Source organism: Pavona decussata, unplaced genomic scaffold, assembly GCF_977016875.1.
Source record: "Pavona decussata unplaced genomic scaffold, jaPavDecu1.1 SCAFFOLD_100, whole genome shotgun sequence".
Taxonomy (NCBI): Eukaryota; Metazoa; Cnidaria; class Anthozoa; order Scleractinia; family Agariciidae; genus Pavona; species Pavona decussata.
This window is the reverse complement of record NW_028145515.1, coordinates 2,703,073-2,728,215: the sequence shown is the minus strand read 5'-3', so window position 1 is coordinate 2,728,215 and position 25,143 is coordinate 2,703,073. Positions and strand designations below refer to the sequence as shown.

Sequence of the window (25,143 nt, the reverse complement as noted above, 5' to 3'; positions counted from 1 at the left end):
GTGTACAGTCAAACTCCCTTTATTGTGGACACCCTCGGGACTGCGAGCTAGTGTCTTGAATAGTGAGAGTCCGCAATAGCGGGAATTTATTTCAGTCAAACTTCTGTAATTCAGTTTTTGTTTTCTTTGCCGGAGATTTAGCTGCTGTCCGTATTATCGGGCTGTCCGTAAGAGTGAGGTGTCCGCAAGACGAGGGTTGACTGTATTGCTATTCCCGCATAGTACCACATGAACCCACCCTTAAATTTAACTCACTCTAGAGAACGCATAAAAACATCTAGCTCATGATAAGGTCTCTCTGTGCAAATCCAGCGGTGTGCTTTTATTTCCATACTCCAGACCGTGAAAATCTTTTCCCGTTTAAGTAATGTTTTTTTTTCTTTCACGATCTACCGACCATGCACATGGGTGGCCATATAATAAGCGGAAGAAATTCCGGCGTTTGGCACTTAGCTGTGAAGCCATACTATAAAACAACGAATGAACAATAGGAAATATCAAAACTGTTGCTGGTGCCAGCTAAGACAAGCGATCACTAAGACAATTCAAAATCTGCAGGTATCTTTGCTAGTGCTTTATGATAAACAATCCATTTTGAAGTAAAAACAAAATCTTTGGGAAAAGGGTTTTTGATAAAAAATGAACAACAACCGTCCGCTAATGTCTTTCACAGTCAGGTCAAAAATTAGATGAGCAAGAGATCGCAGCCATCAAGTTGAATCAGAAAGTAAAACAGACTAACTGAGGCATTGAAAATAATTTTTTTTTCAGGACCACAACGAAAAAACTTGATCTTCAGACCTCAAAGTCTAATCTTCCGCCATTTCTTTATTCTGCGTCTAGCTGCATACATAACTGAGATGGCTTCTCGTTTACCAATTAAGTTATTTTCGTTGCCAGTTTGTTTTTTTGACCAAGTCATCGATGAGCTGCAAAACATTTACGAAATGTTCCGTCCGGTCGAATATATCTTGCCTTCTGAGACTACTGATCATTATATCGTACCAAGAGAGGGGGCTTGATCGTACAGAAAGCTAAGCGCGCATGTCCAACCATCTCGGTGAAGTTTGGCGAATTTCTTAGTGCAGACGTTACGAAATGAGCAGCCTTGTTCCCAGGCTTCAATGCGCTTATCGAACCAACCGGGCTTGTGAGATGGGGGCTTGAGGCCGAGCGCCGGCGATTAGCGCGCGAGTAGGAGGCTGGGAAATGAGACAGTATACGAGTCGGTGACTCAAGGTAAGAAGTGGTGATTACGCGACGAATTGATTTTTTCCTTCCTTCTTCTTTTTTTAAATCTATTTTTTAGTAACAATGAAATGTAAGTTATTTTTGTTTCTTTTTCTTTACGGTATGTACTGTATTCTTTATACTAATGTATGTGACCTAGTTTTAAAAAATAATCATCTTTGTAATATTCGTGTGAATTGAATAAATTGACTTGATTATGATCTGTGCAGAGCCCGTATGCCGCTTGACTAGCTCAACTAGCAAATTTCTCTTACAGCTGATACTGTAGCGAGGGCCTCCAAATCTCACGCCGAGAGCTTGACTGTCCTTGACTGCGTTAAATGTAAAAAGTTAAAGAAAAAAAATCCGTTACAGATAAGGTTTCTACTCCGAGATCTTTAAGGGGCAGTGGCTTCTATCTTTAGTGTCACTTTTAGTGACCAATAAACATATTTGAATCGGTGGAATCGTTAAAATAATTGTTTAGTTTTGTTTGTTAACAGTATCCCTACTAGTGCACAGAAACTCAAATTAATTATGTTTGGCTGCGGATGGCTAGGATGGAAATGGATTACAGTTTGAAAAAATTGGCCAATTTTTTCAAGTTCTTCTTGTGTATTTTAGAGAAGTCGATAAAAACGGATTATAATTAGTTCATCTTTGGATAAATCCCTTAATATTTTCTTTATGTTAGCAAAAAGGTTTTTCGTCAAATATTTGAGCACTTTGAACCAAAATAGAGCAAAATCGCCGTGAAAGTGCCCCTTTAAATATAAGTTCTTTGTGAATCTGTGAATTTACTAAATCATTTTACGGTTTCAAGTCTTTTTTCGTTTAAGTACGTAAAGTATATGGAGACTGGTCGGCGCTGTGTCTGTTTTCTGTTTGAACATGTTGACATCCGAAAAACTAATTCACCTAATGATTCCTGAAACGTTGTTAGTTTAGTATATCGTAAAATAATGTATACCCACAAAAAAAAAACTTATCAGCTTTGAGTTTTGAAATAGCAAAAAACGTTTCTTTAAAGGACCTTTTTTTAATTATTTTTTTTCATTTTTAAGTTTAACCGCGGTTATACCCAGACGGCTGCGGGCTGGGGGATCAGAGAATGGTCACTATAAACCTTTTTTTTTTTTTTTCAAAACAAGGTTCAAAAGATCTATTTGAATTCGATCACTTGGTCATTTTATTTTTCAGTGTTTATATTTTGTCCTTTATAGTACTTCTGGCCTCGAAGCAATCTCGTTTTAACGAGGGCTCTGGGAACGAGATTTGCCCCGCTGGGAACTCGACAGCTCATCAGGGAGGGAAATGACAATTGCAAAGTTGCCATTGTTTGTTTTTTTCAGATTCTTTATTCATTGTCGAGTTCGGCTTATTTGATGAAGCATTCTTAAATCACTGCGTTCATAACCGAGCCGCAGAGGTCAAAGAAAGGAACAGATCGGAAATGAATTAAGGAAGAAGATTGTTGTAGAGAAGAAATTTGATTTGAAAAAGATTACATCCGCGTTCCCTTTATAATTAATGAAACACGGAAGTCATGCAAACGATACCAATCCGTGTGAGAAATGATTTCAAAACAGCGATTGGAACATTTAAAATACTCATCAATGTTCTGTTATTGTAATGGTTAGATTACATGATGACTTTACTATGCATTTCAAAGTTGTTTAGAATGTGATTTCCACCAAAACACATTATCTTTTACTTAACGCGGAAACGGAAGGCTTTGTGTTTTGGGGAGCCGGCGGAAAACAGCAATTTACCAAGGAAGTTAGAAAATTAAATACAACATGAATCGCCAATCTCTATCTTTTGCGGTACCAGACTGTCATTGACAGAACAAACAGATTAATGTTAAAATCCCAACGCAAATGAGATTCACAAAATCGCGAAATGATTGGGCCAAAGCGTTTACCTTCGTCAGAAACGTGACAAAAGTCTTAACCCGCGCTTTTATTCCTAGCCACGAAAATTAAGCCCTGATAATTAACACGCGCTAATGTCAAAGCGGGCACGACCTAACGCGAAAAGCGAAGAATTCAACAAAGATGCCTGATGGTTACGGCTTACACGATTTAAACCGCAGTATTGGTATTATTATAGTGGAAGTGGCCTTCTGCGCGCTGATTGGCATTCTGGCGCTATTTGGAAACGTGCTGGTTTCCTTGGCGGTGATTCGATGCCCAAAACTACGAACTTCAACTAGCATGTTTATTCTTGCTCTCGCCATTGCTGACATCCTAACAGCCTTAATCTGTGTCCCCATAACATGCGCGATACTTGTATCAGACGAGTGGGTAAGCACAAGCTATTTCTGTCATGTTCAAGGGTTTGCTATTCAGACACTGGCTTTGATGTCCATAGGGACTTTAGCTCTGACGGCTGTCAATCGCTTCTTTCGCGTTGTTAAACCCTCATTTTACAAACGATTCTTCACGAAGAAAAAATCGCTCCTTGTTATTTCGATAGTTTGGCTGTCAATTGTTGGTTTCTACGCGGCTTTGCTTGCAAGTAACTCGACTCATCTGGGGTACGAACCAAGCTACGCCGTTTGCGCCATTGCGCATAGTGTTGTCCAAACATCAGTGGAATTTGTGTTTGTTATTATTGCTTTCATTGTGATTGTTGTTTGCTACACACTTGTGTTCATGAACATAAGAAGGCATCAGCTCTCTGTCGTATCGTCTCTTTTAAATGGAAAATCGAGAAATTCAAATCTCTCCGTGGAGGAGATAAAGATTTCCAAGCTTTTGTTCATGACTGTCCTTGGGTTTGTCATCTGTTGGGTCCCAAGTTTGGTTATAATAACCATGGATCGTGTAGCTTCACAAACAACTCCACCGCGCCCTAGAACGCTACTATGTACATATCTGAATTACTTCAGTGCAGCCCTAAACCCCTTCATATACGGCGTTATGAATCGTTCCTTTAGAGTGGAATACAAGAGGATTCTTCTTTGTCGCAAAATTCAGGTTGTAACGCCTCAGAGTACTGAGAAAAACATCAGGACATTTAGAAACACAGCTCGAGCGGCGATATTATGGAAAAGATGCGTGGCTCCCATCAGCAATGAGGTAGAGATGTCGAAAGAGACCTGCTCATCGCGTAGACAAGAAATGCCTGCTTCCGCCGAGCACGGCAAAGGCAACAAGTTGCTACCCGCGCTCTCACGGAAGTTGTCGCCATGTTCGGGCGTTGTCTCCTTCTCCGATATTTCTAGCACTTCGTCTCCTAATATAAAGTGAGGTTGTGCTAAGGGAAAGGCATCGAATACCACTAGTCATCTTTTATAAACCTGCTAGCTTTTTCTCAGCTCATGCACTCAATTCTTACGCTCAAATAGCCTGTGAACAGGCTTCCAAGTAGGGTTTAGGGCGAAAAGAATCGGCGAGCGGAGCGAGCCGTGCGCAGTCTGTAGGAGAGCGCGGCGGGGGCGGGAAAAGCCGTGAGGGAGCTTTCTTTCTTTCTCTCCCCCAGACCGCGCTCGGCTCGCCGATTTTTTTTTTTTCGCCCTAAGCCCCGCTTAGGCCTAGGGCAAACGTCGAATCTAAGTCGCGTCGAATTTATTAAAAATAGGTTCGACAAAGAGTCGACTTAATTCCAGTGTGGTAGCAAACGTCGAACCTGCGTAGACCCTAATTCTCAAGTTACACTTCGTGAAACACGGGAATAAGCACGTGTCCCCGTGCTATTAGGGACCTTACGAAAACACCACGGCGACGGCGACGACAACGCCACAACACAAAAGGGTTAATGAGCAAAAACAATCGCTCTGCACGTGCGTTTTAAATTTTGGTACATTTCTTTGTCGTCCTCTGCAAACCAAATTCAAGGTTTTGTTGAGAACGTGAACCCACGGGACTGAATTTTTCATTCTCTTCCCTTACTTGAACGGTACTCCTACCAATTTGGTTCCTGGCTAGTTTGTCGTTTGTGTACACAAGTTGAATGAGTTAAAATAATCGCGAAGTAGCACAAATGAAATAAAGTTATACTTTCAAATGACGTTTGTGTTGGCGTCACCGTCTTGCATTCGTAAGGTCCCTATTCACTCGATGTGCGGCTAGTTATTGCTAGGACTTGCTAGCGAAATGCCGAAATACAGTGCTCATCGGGCTTTACTTTGGCAATTAATTGCGAAAAATAGAAAAAAAAAAACACTCAAACACTGAGCATTTATTGCAAATAGGCAATTCGCATTTCAATCATTTATATTTAGTGTTCATGAAACACGAAAAACACATTTCCATCACGCTGTGCGATGTCAGCAATGACTTTCGATAGCTCGCCATTTCTGGTCGCGAAATTGTCTTTGTACAGCGCATGCTCGTCAGGGGGGGGAAATAGCGTTTGGCAGATGGGGGAGTCGGTATTTTTGTGACTTTTGCGCAGTCCATCACATTTGAACCAATTATTTTGTAATTTGCATGATTTATGAATTGAGTTCAGCGCGTGTTTAGAACGGCGTTTGCTGTAACGCCGAACCACTGTCGCATTATCCGACTTGGCAAGTCGAACCTATGCTGGAGTCGAACCAATTAATTTGAGTCGAACTTAATTGCGGCAAACGTCGCACCATTCATGCGCCTATTTCAAAATTAATAGGTTCGACAAATTAAGTTCGACTAAGATTCGAGGTTTGCCCTAGGCCTTAGGGGCCTGTTCACAGGCCACACTCAAAGCGCCAGGATTTCCGGCAGCTCAAAAGCAAGTTTTATCAGAGAAAATATCCTAACGCCTCATACTGGATTTCATTTTTGTCTTCAACAGACCCTTACAATACCACGGGTTTTTTTTATTCTTTCTTTTTGTCGTCCTGGCCCGCCTAGATAAGCTTTGCTACCTGCGGCACCAAGAAATTGTACATGTAAATTTATACAAACACCTAATAAAGTTGAAGTTGAAGCTTCGCTTTCATGATGAGGTTCAAAGCAACTCAGAAATGACCTGTTAGTAAAATGGTCAAGTTTGGATGAGTCATATCTTGCAAAATAGCGAAAATTGATAATTGATAGTTCGACAAAGTTTGAAAATGTTACAGACGTTTGGATGCTGGGGGCTACAAACTGGACCCCCCCCTCCCCTTCCCCCCCCCCCCAAAAAAAAAAAAAAAACCAACCTTGCAGTGCTTGAGCGCAAGGTGCTACAACAATTTTGATGTAGAATGACGGAGATATATGACAAATGATCACACAATGCAACTTCTTTTAAGTGCAATGTCGTGTGTATATCTTGGTCTTTTTACTGGTAAATTTGTCAATTTCCAGATCACGGGAAAACCATGAAAGAGATTCAAAAACATTTTTCTGTCACTCTTTTAATACTTAATCATGTTTCAACAGTGTACCTTCTGAAACTAAATGCTTATATAATCCGAAAATTAACATTCTTGGTAAATCAAAGAATACACGTCATTGTATGAATAGCAACTAACTAAACTATGCATTACAATTTGCTCAGAAAAAAAAAAAACTTTAAGAGCGCATATTTACGTTGCGGAAGTTTTCAAAAAAAAAAAACATTGCACTGATCACAATGAGAAATTAAATTTTAAGGTTTTCAAAACAGAAGTGGCTCAAATTGACTAAATTTTTGCGGTTTGTCGCTCAAAGAGAACCATATTTGATTGTCTGAGTTTTGTTTACAATTTCACGGCAAGATTTTGGGCGCAACTGGGCATGCGTCGCAAATTTGACTGCCAGGAGAGCTGTAGAGGTATGATGCTCAGTGATGCCTACACATGCGTAATAAAGATTAAAGTATTTTCCTTTATGTACTTGTTGCGTGTACGTGCATCGCTTAGGCATGAACCAACACCAATCTTTCTTATTTACAGTTTCCAATGTCTACATCCTAATAAAGTATTTATATAATAGTTACATATAAAGACGCAAATAAAACAATCTGTAAATATCAAAGCTTTGTAAACAGACAAAATACATACACTAATATGCATATGGGATGCAAGTTAAGATTATTAAAGCATTCACTATTACCAATCTAAAACAGACACGGCTTCAGCAACGGTGGAGAAGAGGACTGTGGGTACAATAGCGGATCCAGACTTCAAGCAAGTTGGAAGCCCGTTATCAAACTCTCTTCGTGAAAAGAAATAACTCAGCACCTCGGTTTGGTCTAAGAAAATATGGGGTGGGAGGGGGGAGGTGTCCTCTAGCTACTGGAAGGGAGTGCCAAGGAAATTAATCTCCGGATTTTAGGGGATCATCCACTAGACAATTGTGCAAAAGATGTCCCCGATGGCGGGAGGGACGGGGGGCGAACAGCCTCCTTACCTCTCTTTCCTGGGATCCGTCCCTGTCAAATGTATTGTTTTAATATGTTTTTTTTTTAAGTCTGACTAGAGTAAGAACCTCACCTCCTCCCTCAAAAAAGCGGTTATGAATATCAGAGCTGCTCAAAGCGTGAGAAGCCCAAGCAATGCTGTTATAAATATCTGGCATGATCGCAGGTTGTTAATAAGCTGCTTTCTGGCGACCGCATCTGGGACGAGTTGCGTAAAACTTAACTGCAGGCGTAAATGCTATCGTTAGACGTTAAAATACTGAATGTGACTGGGCTGAAGGTCTTGGCGTTGGCAGTTACGCCCGACGTTAAATTTTATGCAACTCATCCCTGGTTTTTCGAGTCTTGTTTCATTGCCGGGTGCAAAACCAGATAGATGCGCTTGCAAGCGTAAGGCTTTTTGTGTGAAGAATATGATGCTTTAGCTCTGAATGCAGCTACCATAAACTCTGTTCTAAAGGTTTTTAAATTTCTATACGATCGCTGACCCCTCAGCCATAGTTATAACGTAATTAAAGGGCCTTAACACGTTTACTATTGTTGAGTCCCTTGTTTTCCTATAATACTTCAATACGCTTTCTCAGTAACCCCAGTAATCTTCTAAATTGCGCGGCTATTTCCCGCGGTGGGTAATAGATAAAAATCGATATCGGAAAACTGTTCGATAAATAAATCGGTAACAATCGATAACCCCTCATAAAAATTATCATTTTTATCGATCAATCGAGAAAAGTCGGTATCACAATTATTTTGGCAATTATTACTATTGATTAATATAATAGGATTTTGGATTTTGTTTTTATACGATGTGTAGCGCATTAAAACGATCGAAGCGAATTTATTCACAAGTAAAAACTCTTCGCTACTGTAGATTTTGAATGTGAGATTTTAAACTGCGGGGAAACTTGTCTTTCCTGCGTCGATTCGAGTGTTTAGAAAAACACTACCCCAGCCATGTTTCCATTTAAATCGAAAAAAAAAAAGTAATTACAAATCTGGGCAATTTTTTATCTAACCCGACATTAAAACCTTTAGTGATTGGTTGAGGCAGTAGGCGAGACAAAACTGTTACATGCTCAACTAAACTGCTTCATTTCATGCACTAATAGTCGGGCATATCATAGTAAAATTGTTAGTTTTATTTGTTAGATTTATAATGGTAATTGAACTGAGTGGAGGGCAATTTGGTCTGAAATCATCAATCAAAATCGAACGAGCGCGCAGTATGATTTCAGACCAAAATTGCACGACACAAAGTTCAATTATCACTTTATTACACCTATTTTGAAATCACAGAGTTTTATTGTCAATATTAATATTCTATTTTTGTTACTTCATTTCCATTTTGATGGGCTAAAGAAAGGATGCGATTTAGAGCAAAAATGGTGCAATTTGGGAATAAATCGCACTATTAAGAGCCAATCAGATTGCAAGGATCACCAGTGATTTCAAAATGGGTGCAATAAATATGGAAACAAAATTGTCCGAACTTGTTACAGAAGCTATCGTTGTTATATGTTGACAGAAAAACGTTGCCGAAAAATTGATACTTTTCGATAAAAAATCAATCAATCAATCAATCAATATCGATTTTTATCGATTATACCGATTGCCCACCCCGGTTTATTTAATAGCATTGCAAGATTTCAATTTTCCTCATGGCAAAGCATTAACAGCTCACTGAAACAGAAACAAGACACTGGTTTCCTTAGTTCCTGAAGATATGCAACATCTCAGTTAACATAATTCACACATTTAGTCCCTCTGTGGCTGATTATTGCGCCTTTCAATAACAACCGAACTCTGAACTTCAAACAAGTGCGATTTTCGTATCCACCGTACCGATAAAGATGGCGACTAGTACATTTACCCATAATACATAGCGTACAAAAACCCCCAAAACGCTCATAAAAACGCACAGTAAAGTTCTGAAAACTTCAAACCTAGCATACACAATGTTGTTAGTGCAGGGACGAATTTCGCCAAAAATTTGACTTTCTATGTGCTTATTGATTGTGTTAGGTTCGCAAGGTATTGTGGTAAGATGCACAGCCGCCATCTTTTTCCCGTACGGCAGATCACGGCGACCACCAACGGACCTAGTCTCCTACGCAGAAGCTCTTCGAGCTCGTCACGCATTCCTCCTGCCGTGGAGAAGGAATGCGTGACGAGGCTACAACGGACCGTGACAGAGGGAAGCCTGTAAAGAAGATGAAGATTAGCCAGCCTCCCACGCAGTCATTTTGACCCCCCTGAAAACGACTACGTGAGAGGCCAGAGATTCACCAGCTACAGCCACGATTCCAACGTGGCCTATTAGCCCGCTAAACCAAGGCTACGTCAGAACGGATTCTTTTGCAGGAGTTTTCCTTTGAGAGGTTTAATTGCGTTTATTGAAAATTCCACTCTAGGGACCGCTTTCAAAAGTTTGCATCTTCGAAGTGTATTCTTGTGGATGGTAAAGAAAAACGTAAAGAAAAGATTCCGGCTGTAGTATGCCTCTAAAAAGTTTTGCGTTTTCGCTCTCTCCCCCAAGGACATCCATTTACAAGAAGTTAACGTTTTCAAATCCTCCACCGTGAAGACAGATTTTAAATGTTTGCTTTTTCGATACGTTTTGGTGTGCACGGAACATGAAAACGCAAACAAAAGCTTGTGTGTATTGATGCGTTTCTGTTTGCACGGAAGATGAAACCGGAAAGAACAGTTTGCGTTTTCGTTGCGTTTTTGTGTATACGGAACGTGACAACAAAAATAAAAGTTTTCATTCCCAACACTTTTGCTTGTGTGGAACACGACGATGGAAAGAAAAATAACGCATATGTATCACTGTGGATGATTCCTGAGATCTTCTGTTTTCTGAGACACATTACGATGATTCACGGCATTGAAAAACGCAACCGCTTGTTGAATTTTAAACTTCAAAATTCGCGTGCTATTGAAAGGCGCAGTAACCCCAAATGGAGTCCTCACGGAAAGTCTTTAATAATCTAGTATTCACTATAGTCTCTGCTGTATTCTACAGTTGTCCTTTCCTTAAAAAACTTTAAAGCATTTCACTACCTTGGTCAAAAGAACCTCCGGGGCCATCATTGTAGTCAAACATTTCCGATGGCGGAGGCGATGCTGACGGCGAGGATTCTCGGTGCTTCTCCTGCCCGCGAAAGCGACCCACTGCAGACGGAAACATGCCCGCTTCAACCAATCCGAGCCCCGAATCCGCGTGCACCATCGTCGGCGTGGAGGCGTAGTTGTTGTCGAGTGGTTTGGGCTCGTATTGCTTGAGCTCATACTGCGGCTTCGACGGGTACTTTGGTGGTGGTGGGCCGGGTTCTTCGGAGAATGACTGAGACAGGTTTTCCACGCTGAACATTGCCTTCTTTATGAGGCATTGGCATTTCAGGAAGTGGTACAAATGACGCCTGAACTCAGGGTTGTAGACAAAGAACATTATCGGGTTGATGATAGTCGCACTGTAGGTGAAGATGTACAAAACGCTCAGGGTCTCTGCGAAGTACAGCTTTTTGTCGCCGTCGCCAAAGTCCTTAATGAGCCACATGATTTGATGAGGGAGCAGGCAGATGGCGAACACGATGGTGTAAGCAAGCATCATGCGCATGACACGGTAATGACGGTCACGGCGGCAGGCGCGCTCGGGATCAAGGATTCTGAAGCTGAAATCAGATATAAAGAAATATACATTCGTTACAGACGCGAAAGAAATAAATAAACATGCGAGCGGGTTCCGCAGTTCAGTGCAAATATAGTGAAAAAAAAATTCAGGCTTGAACGGAAATCGAAGGCATGATTCCTGCGATCTTGTTATCAAGCCAACTAGAAAATGATCATTTTGCGATCTTGTAATCTTTAGTAAGCAAAATTCTTGCGTGCTCCTGTTTCGCTCGCTTTACTTTCCTGAGAAAAATATGGGACCACTCACAGTCTGGTTTAAAACAGTGAGCTAATCCTAACAGTTCATCGGCTTATTTTCGGGTTGAGCGAGGTGGGGTGGGGAGTAGGCTTATTATCGGAAACATTTTAGCGCGCGAGATTTTGGGGGACATCTTCTGAGGCGGGTGGGACTAGCTAATAGGGAGCTTTAGCAACGACGATTGCAACGGCAACGGCTTAATAGGCTTAATAGGCTTAATAACCAAAAGAACAACTCTGCACGTGCGTTACACTTTTTCTTTTCTTTTCGTTCATTTCTTTGCCGTCACAGCACGAATTGGATGTGTATTTTTATTGACGGGACGTTTTCTGGAGGACGTAACCGCGCGACGACGAATTTTTCTTTCTCTTTCTAAACTTGGTTGCGGTCTCCAAGAATTCAACTCCAGGAAATTTCACCTACTTTTGACATTTAAAGCAAGTTGGAATAATTGCGACGACGTTTGAAAAAACGCAGATTCCTTTTAATAGGGACATTTTCGCTGCAGTCTTCGTCGTCGTTGCTACTGAAAGCCCCAGGGGGGATACTCGGGTATAAACGTGACGGGGGAACCGACGTATTTTTTTGGGTCTAAAATTTTCAACTCCTGTATTTTTTGGAGTGAATATTTAACCGTGTATTTTTTTGGGTCTGAAAAATCTGCGCGTATTTTTTTGGGTTCGAATTTCCGCCAGGCTGATACTTCTTACGCAATTCAAGCCAAAGTTCCCGCAAGATCCAAAAGCACGATTCAAATAATCTGCATGTAGCCGGAGTCTTTTGTTTTTTTTGGGTGCACAATATAAGGTCCATGTATTTTTTTGGGTGCAAAATATTAGGCTCCATCGGACCCCCCGTCACGTTTATACCCGAGTAACCCCTCACTAATATTCGGAACGCTTACAGTTACACTTTGTCGTCATTACCTCTGCATTTTCCCCCGGACTAACAAGAAGAAAAGAATTATGGCGATCAGGGGAAACAGATAATCCAGCAGGAACAGTGACAGCGTGTAGGTATTACGGCCAAAGTTCGAACTCCAGTCTTCCTCACAAGTGTGATTTTCGTGGTCGTAGCGTAGGTTCACTACGTAGGGGATGACTGTGAGAATGCCAGTAATCCAAGTGACGAACGTGATAACCACAGCGGTGATGAACTTCATTTGACCGAACAGGTCGCTATAAAGAAGAATCAGAGTTCATGTATAAGAAAATGAAGTGTAACGAGCAGTTAGAGCGGTTGCTATTGGTAACGTGGAGGAACGATACTGAACGTGTTTGCTCAAATGAGCTACGGCCTATAATTCTAAATTGCGCGTAATTCATATATGTATGGTTCCCACACGAAAGAGGTATGTCCGGAAATGCACGCTAATGAGATGCATGAACTGTATGAGAGACATCACAAAGTGTTCCCTACCCTAAATTCTTACTAAAACACATGTGATTCTGTCAAACATGCCGTCATAAGAAAACGACAAAAAAGTTTGTCTTACATACAGTACCCAAAGTCAGGGTTAGGTGCATTTCTGGACAAAAGTGGAGACAGATGAAAACAACTTCCTGAACTCTCCGACGGAATTTGATAAAGTTGGGCCAAATATTTCAAATTGCTTCTCATTAACGCGCGCATGCGCCTGAGGTGACATAGTCCCCTTAATTACAGTTCAACCACAGAGTCACGTGCTTACTTTATCACACCACACAACCGGTGACACGCTAACGCCACGTAGGTGTAAACCATAGCCTGCAATGCTACAGTCTGTAACGGCCACAATATCTTACACCCTCCAACTCCGAATGGCCACGTGTCCGACTCTTGCGATGCCAGGTCAAATGGAATCGAGGTTATAACGAGAACGAGGCCAGATACGCCCAGATTCTGCATCAGAATAATGAAGCTCTTGGCTGTTCTTCTGTGCCGTTGGAATTTTCTCCACAGTGCAAGGAGCATGAAAATATTGGCCAGGACACTGACTACTATAAGCATAATGTACATCACCAAAATGAAGGTTTGGAGATCTTTTTTAACTGCCTCTGATTCGGTTGGGGGCGGCTCTGTCGTGGATTTGGCCATTGCGAACTTGGGTCAGCTGAGAGGAAAAGCAAGGAAGCGTAAATCAATAGATTTGTCATCCCTTAATTAAGGTTAATCTTTGGACTTCAGGGTAAACTTATTGGGAAACAAAGAGAGCGCTCAAAGGGGTATTATCACGGATATATGCTGTATTTTGATCAAAGCTACTCAAACATCTAACAAAGAACTTTTTCTCTTCCATAAAATTCTTCGTAGAACACCGAGAGGAAAATATTAAATGATTTTTCCGATGAAGAACGAATTTTAATTGGTTCTTAGCAATTTCTCCAAAATACACAGAAAGAACTTGCAACAATTGACCAAGTTTTTCAAGTTGTAAATCCATTTCCATCCAAATCATCCCAAACAAAAGATTACAAATATTAGCTTATATATACTCGTAGGGTAATTGTTAACAACACTGAAACATTATTTTAACATTTCCATCGATTTAAATGTTTTTTCGCTATTTAAAGGCACACTAAAAATTGGTGACACTGCCCCAGCCTTTAAAAGCTCTCATTTGAGCGGATTTCTTCCGCAGTAGACACGTGGTGATATTCTATAAGATTTCATCCACTGACTCAAACGGTCGAACTATCTTTTTCAGTAAAATATGAAGGTTGAGGTGGGCATTGTGGTTCTAATGTTTGAGTCTGTGAGAAAATTCTCAAGTGTAAACATTCAATGAGATCGTCAGAGTAGAACTCCGTCGTAATGCACAAGGTTGTTCTAGTATTTGTATCTGTGGATGGAATCCTAAAGTGTGACCATTCAAACGAAAGCTACTGAGCAGTACTTTCCTGTCATGTGGTGCTGTTTGTAATGCTGTACAAGGTGGTTCCTACATTTGAGTTTGTGGACGGAATCCTAAAGTGTGACCATTCAGGTGAAAGCTACTGAGCAATTCTTTCCTGTGGTGTTGTTTATTATGCTGTGCAAGGTTGTTCTAACTTTTAAGTCTGTGGAGTGAAAGCTATTGAGCACTAATTTCATATGGCTTTGTATTTTCCCCAAATATTTTGCAAAATAATTTATGTCCTCTTAGTTACACTTGAAATATGGTTAACCTTTCTTTTTCAGGTGCTCAACAGAACTTCAATTTGTCTGTTTTCACATGTTTTCAAGCCGAATGTAGCATGAACTCGCCCAAGGGGTATCTCATTGTAGGCGACGATCCAGCTCTAGCAGGTTAACTGTGCACAACAACGTGGTTCTAACGTTTGAGTCTGTGGATGAAATCCTCAAGAGAGGTCATTCAAATTAAATTTACTAAGCAGTACTTTTCTAGTTCTGATCCTGTTTATTCGAAAGCTGATTAACGCTATTAAAGGGGTCAAAAATTAATTCCTAAAGTGTCTGTTTCGCCCGGCTAAGTGCCATTCAAAATTGCAATTTTTATTTTCAGATTTTCGCGGCTTTTTTGCGACTTTCATCGCGACTTGTCGACAGCTCCCCGTCACTAATTCAAAATGCAAAATGGATGCAAAAATGGAGTTATCTTGCGAGACCTGTTTGCATTTTTAACTGGTTCAGATAACATTCCTCCGTTGGGATTTACGTTGAGCCCCGATTCAATCGACCTCAGGAAACCGCAAGTCGTCTTCCCTCTTAATCCAATTGCCTCCCACAGAATTCGTGGCCATTTAAAGCAAGTTTAGTTTCGGTGTTGTTTACCTGCGGAAGTTAGACTTCCTTCTTCTTCAAGTACACTTTCTTGTTATCGAATAATTATTAATAGGCTTGCTGAAAAAAAAAAAAGGAAGTAATTTTACGCCGGTGTGGTCAAGGCAATTTATGCACCAATAAACCTCCTAGTTCCTATCGGAAAACAGGTCTCGAAAGGTAACGTCATTTTTGCGGTAAAAAGTGATCATAGTGTGAGTAATGTGCCTCCCTTCTCGTAGTGACGGGGAGCTGGTAATTCGCAAAAGTCCGAGCCGGCTACGTTGTTTCAATTGTTAGAAAGCACTTCCGTTTGAGAAAAAAAGCATTTCCGGTTTTAAGACATGCACAAAGACAAAATACAGGAACTCAAATCGTGGAGTTGAGCCAATAACGGGTCCCTAAGGCTGACCATTTGACTTTTAAGGAAGGGGGGGGGGGGGGGTGGTATGGGTGATTTCAGAAAAAAATATCCTGCAGACTGATTTCGAGCGAAAAAAAAAGTCTTGCAAACAAATACCCGCCATACAATGGCTTTGTATGTCAGGGAAAAAATTATACCACCAGAGGTTTGGGGGAAAAAAATTATTTAATACACAAACCAAATCACCCATACCCCCCTCAAAAGTCAAACGGTCGCCCCCTAATGTGTACTTTATCATACAGCATGACAAATGTAAACATGTTTGGTTTAATATTTATCAAAATGAAACTAAAATCAAGACTGAATCTTACGTACGGTTCAAGTAAGTTCTTACTACAATCTTGCACAATTACTACCGTTTTGGCGCACGTACTACACGTTTAGTTTTAGCGCGAATTCATCATTGATTGAAAGGGTCAAATACACAGGACAGGCAAGGACAGGAATGTTAGAGTGTGTTACCTGATACCCATAAATCCTCGGAATTAGGACATTAGGGAACTGGTCTTAACAAGTTTGTTCGAAGAGGACCCACCTTGTCTGGGGTAGGGGGGTTATCGGAGACACCATCTATCTCGTAAACATTACCGACAAAATTTTATTGGCTTTTAAATTTGAGTTGACACAGAAATATTCAGCTAGCAAGAGTCAGCATTGCTAGATAAATAAGAAAAGTGAGGTTTGAACCTGGCTATGGCATAAAGAGACCATCTTTTGAGGTTGAGGAAGGGGGGTGCAGGCAGAGGCGACCATCTATTTTGGGGTTTGGTGGGTCCTGTTCGGCGACTATAGTAGTTTTGACCACTTCCCTAATATTATTATTTGTTCACATGAAGGTGGGGGACCCCTGGAAGGTAAGGTACCCCGCCTACCCGTAGTCAAAAAAGCTATGACGAACTACCCTACGAGCAGAGGCCCTTCGATCTTCATAGATAAGTCGGGAAGACTTCCCGACTTATCTAGGAAGATAGAAGGGCCTCTGCTCGCAGGGTAATGAAGAACAAGAGGTTTGAAAAAATATATCAGTGTAAAATTTCTGTCAAGAAATTATAAAACAATAAATATTGGACAAGAAGAAAAATATGGGATTCTAAAGTTGAAAGGCATATCATCTGCTATTTTTTAACACGGCTTTCGACACATTTCTCTTCTAAAATGTCAGGATTTCGAAACATACCACCATTAACACAATCAATATTTATTTCGTTGTTCCTCTTCATCGACAGTTTTGTAGACAAAAACATGACCCCCTGAAGAAAGTCAATCAGATAAACTGTAGTTGTGCGTTTTAGTTTGAAAGTTATCAGCTAACGGTCTCAGTTTCAAGGGCCCACAGAAAGAGATCTGAAGTTATCAGCGTGCGACAAACACCAAAAAAGCCGCGGGTTAGAGATGGTGTTATTGTTCATCACAACCAGTGAAGTTAATATAAATATTTACTTTCGTCCAGAATGTTAACAAAGCATTAGGAAAACATGTTTGAATGTTTATATTTAGACTTAAATTAAATGGTAATTACTGCGTTCGGGCGTAGCTAGTCAGTTCCACACATTAAACGGTAGAGCAGAATTCCTTGAATTCATCGAAAAATTGAAAACAACATTAAAACGGACGTGTCCAAACATGGAACTTTTGACAATGCATAATGTAGTTTTAATGGAAGAAAGCTTTCAGCTACGCGCGCGCAAGGTGCATATTTGTCTTGCCGTGTGCACAGAATTGAATGACAACATTGTTTTTTTTCCCATCATAATGCCAAAAGTTTATGACGTTCACATTTTAGAATGCGGAAAGCCATGAAGCGATGAAATCTCGTACATAATATCGCTTCAGTACCTTCCTGGAGTGAAAACTGATCTAGTCAAGACAATTTAATGTGTTTTTTTTTTCTAACGAGAAATCCCACAGTTGTCATTTCAAGGAAAAACACTGAGAAGTCCGTTTCTGTGGCGAGTATAGTTTGTAGTTCATTTCTCAGAAGTGTGAAATTCCTCAATCAGGCTTATGCTCATTGCGTGATGAAAACATACCAAAATAAGTGTCTCTTTGAAATTAGATAGCCCTACTATTGTGACAAATGACAAAAATATGCAAAACATGGCTGGCGTTGAAATAAAAGCCGATAGCAAACCACCAAGGTATCTTCGCTGCGCTAAAGCCAAATGCCTATTTTGTTACAAAACTTTTTGAGTTCAACCTGCGAAGCAGTGTCATTGGAATGAATCCTGACGTCCAAACAAAAAATAACTGGCTCGCGAGAAAGCTTTGGACAGTAAACGCTGTGTTATATGACTGTCATCTTGTGTGCGCCTGTCAATCTTGCCTCGAGTGCAGCCGCATACTTTTTGAGAAACATTTTCACTAAACATGTGTTCTCTCTATAATCTAAACTTCAGAGAGAGCTTCTAATTCAGTTGAAAGTAAAACCTACAGAGCTTAGACAACCTTTAAAAAACCTCGGGAGAAATACAAGGCTAGGCTACCTGCCGTTGAAACACATTGCCATGTCGACAGCTAATTGCCTTGTCTGAAAATACACCTTACCTCGAGCTTGAGTACACACAAAAAGTCGTCTTTTTCCTGAAAAACCAAAAGCTGGCAGCTTCTTGAAATCTCTCCTTACTAAACGAAATGAAATCAAGAATATGAGAAGAAAGTATTATCACAATTTTAAAACGCAATAGCGCGAGAGCGATTCACTGACAGCATAATTTTGGCGCTTTAGTGTCGCATTTTTAATATGAAAAGTTCTTTGGCGTTTTGGGCGTTGATAAAGCATAGAACAATAAACCATATACTTACAATTTTTCTACGTCCACGTCGCGGATGATTTTGCGAGGAAAGAGTCGGCTGTACGAACAGAAATTCAGTGTCTGTACGGAATTTTGTCGGTTACTCGTAATCGAACGTAAGCAACGCGATCATAATAGTCAATGCATAATAGAATTTAGCAGGCGCTTTGGGGGGATCAAATGACATGCTAATTCATCTACGAGCCAGTTTGACAGACGGGTGTGAAGGCTTTTAGCGGGTAAACCGTGACAAGCGGTCTGTAAATAACCTGAAAATACGAGCGCTATTTGTGATATGTTGCGTATCAAGGAAACCGAAAAACTGCCTATAAATATATTTTTTGCAGATTTGTCCCAAATTAACAGAGAGAAAGAAGTTCTTGTTCAATGATTTCGCTTTCAGAGAGAGTTGAAGTATCCCTGCAGAGCATAATTTGTGTAAATGGTAAGTTTTGTGTAACTCATCCGCAGACGTAATGGTTAGAAAAAACCGATGCTTGGTCAAAGGGTCTTTAAAACAAGCATTTTCAGGTCAGCGAAATGCATACCTTTGTTTTCGGAATGCTTCCTGTCTTTAGCTACGTATGAATTGAGGTCAGATATATAATTGTTCGATAATTACAACTGCCTGTTTCGCTGTTGCATGTTTCCTGTTTTAGCTGCGTATAAATGTTTGCATCAGTTTGAGGTCTCGTATATTATTGTTCGATAAATAGAAACGAGAAGTCCGTTTTCACTGTTGATTCCAAGTTTACCCGGAGGGGACTGAGAACGAGGGACGACGGGGACAATGTACATCAAGTGCGGTTCAAAAATTTTCTTGGTTTAAAAACTTTCAAACCAGTTTGATTTTATTTCTCTTTGTCGCAGATTATGTTAGTGAATACTGTACAAAGGAAAATAACAATTAAATTGGTTTGAAAAATTTTAGACCAAAGAAAAATTAAAACCACTAAATACTCATTCCGATTTAACTACCACAATCCAACCTCTAACGCCCCCCCCCCCCCCCCCCCTTTACATACGCACACACCTTCCTGACACCCACCGAATGGCGCTACTAACCAAACGTGCCCCAAGAAGCGGCTTTTTTCCATTACTGGAATGGTGAAGTCCGGTAGTCTTAATTTGTCATTTTAAGTGTTAAGGATTGTAGATCCGTGTTTCAGGAAATCGGTTCGCATCATTAACTCAACGGAAACTCGTCACTGCATCTGCGCCCCTCGCCGGATGCGATCAGAATAGAAAAATAAGGAAGAGTGGGCCACTGCGACATAAACCTTGCGTAGGGAAACTACAGTGTCATATTTTGAGATTATCATAATGTTCTTAATACCGTCCTGATTTCCATTTCCGTCCCCTGATCCAGGTGTTTGTTCTCCCTTGAACTCCCGAAAAGATTTCGGACCCGAAAACGGTGATTTCGGCATGCACAATATTCATTACCAAAAATTCAATTTTGGAAGCAGCTATTTTGTACAAAAAATCTGCAGAAAAGGGATAAAAATAGATACTTTTGGGGCCCAAAAACTCTTCGAGATCGATTAATTTACAGAAATGGTGCTCGGTTCTAATATACAAAACAAAAACTCGTAACCAGTTTGGGCTGATCCCTCTATAGCCTGCCACGCAGAAGTTCCTAGGAACCCCTAAAGAACGTCTGCGTGGCAGGCTAATACCTCAAAGGCTGTGCCGATGAGCCCTGCCACCCCCCCCCCCCCCCCGGGGGGGGCGGATGGTACAATACAGAGTGAACTATTGCACTTATCAGCTTTGCATTACCTTTTTTAATATTTCCGGTCCATTTCTGGAGCGTTAAAATTACTAAAATTTCCAATTTGACTACTCAGTTTCACCTCTCCAACGATTGAAGCTCTATTGGGACGGAACCTCCCCACCACCTCCCCCCGGCCCATGCTGGATACCTTTGCCTTTACGTCAACCAATTGCTCTTTTGATGCCTCTTGTAAAGATGAGAGACTTGGTAAGGAAGATGATGTTGCAGCATCTTGGTAGACAAATGGTACCACCAGAGGTTGTACAGTTGTGTTGTTTTGGATGATGATGCTTTCGATGTCATCCTTGATGGAAGATGTTATGTTGTGGAGTCTGACAGCTGTTCTTCCTTTCTGGTACTTTTCTAGCAGGGGTCTCTTTGCTGGGTTGAAACAGACTGCCCTAACCACTCTGTCACTTCTTTGAATATTGCAGTTGAAATTTTTGGTTCAACTGCAATATTCATTATTTCACAAATTTCGTTTGCAATGTCTTCTATCCCAGTAATACGTACATGTAAAACAGTGCAAAAGTAAACATGAATTTCTTTGAGGATTTATTCGAAAAATTCTATTTTTAATGAAATTTCTGCATGTATCTTGTGCAAGTTCATCAAGTCTCTTTTCTTCTTCAAGTCTATATTTTAAATTGGCTGACTTTCTAAGACCTTTAAGCCTTTCAAAAGCAATTGTTTTATGTTTTAACTCGGCTAATTGCCACATATGAAATGCCTGCAGTTTTTTCAGTTTGACCAATGTCAATCCATGCTTTTGGTAGTGTTAGACCTTGGCTCTTGTGTATATTTATTGCCCAAGGCAGTTTTAACGGCAGTTGTTGTCGCTCATGCATTCCATCAAGACATTGAGAAGTAACTGTGATTGGGCATATAGGAACGCATGTTGGAATGGACTTGCTAATTGATAGGCCTTTGTAGTTGTCAAATTTCACAATAACCGCCTGAGGCAAGTCAGGAGGCTGGTGATTGTCTGCATAAATGAAGCCTATAACAGTTCCAGTTGCACCATTGCAAGGCCCAACATCTGTCCACAAATTCATAGTAAGCATTACTTGTGCCCCTTTTGCAAGGAAAACACAAGGTTCTAGTTCTGCCATTTCATCAGGGCTAGCTTTCAGATTAGCTAAATCACTTGAATGACGTGCGTTGACACGTGCTATTGGGTTATGAAGTGCAGACAGTTTTTCAAAGTTGAAACTTGCAACTTCTTCATTGCTAAAATATAGTCTTGTGGCATTTTGAAACTCGGTCAAGTTTGTTGTATTGGAGGGTTGTCTAGTCAAGAGAAGTTTCCAGTCTAGTTCAGTACAATCTCCTGTACGTAGCCGCATGAGTAAATCTCTAAACTGACTTTGTTCTGGATTTGTACCTTGAACTCTTTGGTTTACTGACAGATTAATTACGTTGTTAAACATTAGGTAAGCTAAATGACCTTGTTCGCCTACAGAACTGGTAGGTTTAGAATGGTACAATGGTTTATCAGCAACAGGCGGTAATTGACCAGGATCACCAAATTATATGATTGACAGTCCACCAAAAGCTTCATCACTTATACCTGTTGCTTGTCTGCAGCGTCTATCATGGTCTATCAATCCAGCCAAGCATTGATTGTCCTAGCATAGAGTATTCATCAATTATACTATAACTGATGCCTTTCAGGTTGTTCTGCAATCTCAGAAGAGCCTGACCAGTTAACTCCTTGTTGCCTCTTGAACCAACTGGAAGTTTTAACAGTGGATGGATTGTACAGCCATTTATGTTATAGGAAGCTTTGCCAGTGGTGGCAGTCACTGCACAAGATGTTCCGAGTAAGCTTCGAATGGCATTGATCAGATAACTTTTACCAGTTCCAGCAACTCCATTAACAATGAGTAACAACAGATCTTTTGGAGAAGCTTGTTCAGAATGTGCATGTATCATGTTGTATGCATGTGCTTGCGCGCGATAAAAACGCGTTATGAACGTGTTTTGAACAAGAGAGGATCCTCTCTTGGTTTTGAACGCGTTTCAAACACGTTTCAAACGCATCGAAAACTCATTTAAAACGCCTTTTCCCGTCACGTGCCGCACTGTTGAAAACGCGTTGAAACGCCTTTTTGAACACGTTTTAATAGTGTCTTAGACACGTTTTGAGCGCGTTTTACACCCGTTTTGAATGCGTTTTAAGACGCGATTAAAACGCGTTTTGAATGCGTTTAAGACACATTTGAAACCCCTACAAAACGCGTTTAAAACGCGTTCCAAGCGCGTTTTGACACGCATCCAGTGGATTTTAGGTTTGCTGTGTTCCTCCCATATAGAGAGGAAAGTTCAGCACACAAACACTGGCATTTTTTGCTCAATCCTTTCTCTATTTTTTCGACTCCTAAACACGTTCGTAAATTCCCATACAAACCCTTAAAATTTACTCCATTGCGTAACACTAATCGTGACACTCAAATTACAACGTCACGTTACAAAGGTCAAACAAAGGTCTTATAAACGCTCATAGAGCTTGGGCTACCTGTGCTGGTTTCCGCCATTTTGGTTTAGAGCCTTCGAAATTTTACCGTTGGGAACTTCATTATTTGTCTTTTTTGTCCGCCGATTTGTTCGGTATACCTAAAGCCTTAAGCCCGCACTGGTTACTCAAAGATACGCAAAATTCATGGAAATCAGCATTCTAAACACAGGGTCTGGAAGCGTGTTTACGGGATCCGGGATTTAACCCAAAAACGGTGCGGGATTCGGGAAAACGCAAAACATCTTGACGGGATTCGGAATTTGACTGCTCCCCGGGAAGCGGGATTCACTGAAAGTTAGGTACGGGATGCGGGATTTTTTTGCCTGTCTGTCTTTCGTGAAAACCGAGAAGCCAATAGTGGCTCATCTATCAATTAACTTTTTACAAAAGTTACTTTCCGCATGTTTCTGGTAATAGGCTGGTGTTTCGTCTGTCAACGGACGCATTGATTAACGATATTTACAGTAATTTACAATGAAACATTTCACAATTGGTTAATCGTTAACTCTGCACGTACCTCAAACTCGCATGGTTCAACCATCAAGGCCCAGTTGTTCAAAGTCCGATTAGGCTAATCCTGGATTAACGTGACCTTTGATTCGAGTTTAATTACTTATCAATGAAGATTCCTTAAAATGATTTTTGGCTCTCAGTTTTGACTGAGACTTTTCTTTACCTTAAGCTTGAAATTAGGCTTTGAAATCGCTTTTAAAGAGCGAAAAAAAAACCTTGATTAACTTTTAGTCGTAGATTAGCGTTAATCAGCTTTCGAGCAACCCGGCCCTGATCATTGGCATCAATGGGTCATCTCTGTGCGATATCAGAGTACAGGCCCACGTCAAAATGGAATCTATTTGTTTTATACAATAACCAAGACATTTCAACACATTTCGTGAGCGAGCATCGCGTTTCCTGAGCTGAGTCAAACACTTTCCAGCAAACTCAGTTTTAGACTACTACACACACGCGATTGTGATCTTCTAAATTAGAGTATAATCCGAAAGAATTTCACTAACAGTATTTTCAAAACTAACCTTTATTCCAGAAGGAAATCCTGACCCCAAAATATTACAGTATGCAAGTCGCTTCACTGCGATTTGTAATCGATTATTTACCTGATTTCTATCGGCGACATATTTCGACAAATATTTGCTTCCTTTTCACGTCACAACAAAGTTCCAGCTTTCCTATCCTGGTTGAGGTTAATCTCAGAACGGTCTTTGTCCAGTTGTTTTTTGGGCAGTTTTCCTTTCCTTGCAAAACTTTGTTAACCAGTCACTCTGGCTGCACTCTAGACTCTGATCACGTGCGCCGGTCACACCACTCGATGACGTCAATCGTGCGTCTATGCTCTAATCACACACTCCTCTAGACCAATCAAAACGCGAGTTTTACAATGTTCATTGTATAAAGTATTATAGTCACGCATGTCCCTGCGGACTCTGTGAAGGAGGTCAAAAGTCTTATTAGCTTTCGCAACGGTAACCTCTATGTGCCTAGGCCAGGGTGTTATTTCTCCTAGTCGTGCGTGCAGTTTTCTCCTTTAAGGTATGCAGTACTTTACATTTGCTCCCATAAAAATCCTTTGACCAGTCCTGGCTCCATTTATGTAAACAGTTTCAAAGGGCGGGTTTCCAATGCTTCGGTTCTGGAGATATCGAGAAATTCAAGATGGCAACCGTGCAGAACAAATGACGTCATTCTCACGTGAGTAAGTAAGTATTATCAATAATCACCGCGGTATTTTCCCCGAGGAGTGGAAATGTTCTAAACTCGTTCCATTGTATAAACTGGACCTCTTGTAGACCTGGATCAGTTAATTATTTCAAATGCGAAATATAGACGACAGCCTAATCCTAACGGCGGAGAGGTTGCGAAAAATAAACAAAATATCTAGAACAACTGAGATATATTATAACAAATTAGGCTAGTTTGTATTTTGCAGTTGGGAGAGCACTGCACCGGCATCGCAAAGGTCATGAGTTCGAATCCCGCTCAAATCTGAATTTTTTTCAGGTTCTCTTTTCAAAACTTCTTAGCTTGCGTAAAAAACTGAGACCGTCTTTTTTTCTATTTAACATAGGATATCGTGTTTAAACAAATATGATGATTATGATGATGGTGTTAAAAACAGCCCTTAATTTCGGCTTTACGAGAATATAACTCAAAACCGAGCTCAATGACCCTTTTTCTTACCATTTGTAACCAGCACGCGTCAAGACACTTAATAAACCATTGGTTTAGAGCCACCTTAAATTTTCGTGGCCCTGAAACCCTCCCTACATTTTTTTTAGCCAACAGGGTTAGCTTGCGGTTAGCATTTATATAGGATATCTAGACAAAAACATTACAGAATCTGGCAGCGAGTCGTGCCCGCTTGGTGATCCGACGACCCGTGTCCGACTCTTCTTTAGGTCA

General features: G+C 40.7%; 2 protein-coding genes across 2 annotated transcripts; one reads left to right on the top strand and one right to left on the bottom strand.

The window, feature by feature from the left end:
- Positions 1-2,872: 2,872 nt before the first annotated feature.
- On the top strand, positions 2,873-4,761 carry LOC146472338 (melatonin receptor type 1A-like). The gene has a single exon (XM_085119743.1). The coding sequence runs from the start codon at positions 3,288-3,290 to the stop codon at positions 4,482-4,484; it is 1,197 nt and encodes a 398-aa protein (XP_084975869.1). The 5' UTR covers positions 2,873-3,287; the 3' UTR covers positions 4,485-4,761.
- A 1,777-nt stretch (positions 4,762-6,538) lies between these two features.
- LOC146472337 (prolactin-releasing peptide receptor-like) lies at positions 6,539-18,637 on the bottom strand. The gene is made up of 5 exons (XM_085119740.1): positions 18,441-18,637; positions 18,183-18,260; positions 13,164-13,565; positions 12,400-12,651; positions 6,539-11,216 (listed from the first exon to the last, which is right to left on the bottom strand). Exons 3-5 carry the CDS (start codon positions 13,547-13,549, stop codon positions 10,589-10,591), a joined length of 1,266 nt encoding a protein of 421 aa, XP_084975866.1. The 5' UTR covers positions 13,550-13,565; positions 18,183-18,260; positions 18,441-18,637; the 3' UTR covers positions 6,539-10,588.
- Positions 18,638-25,143: the final 6,506 nt, after the last annotated feature.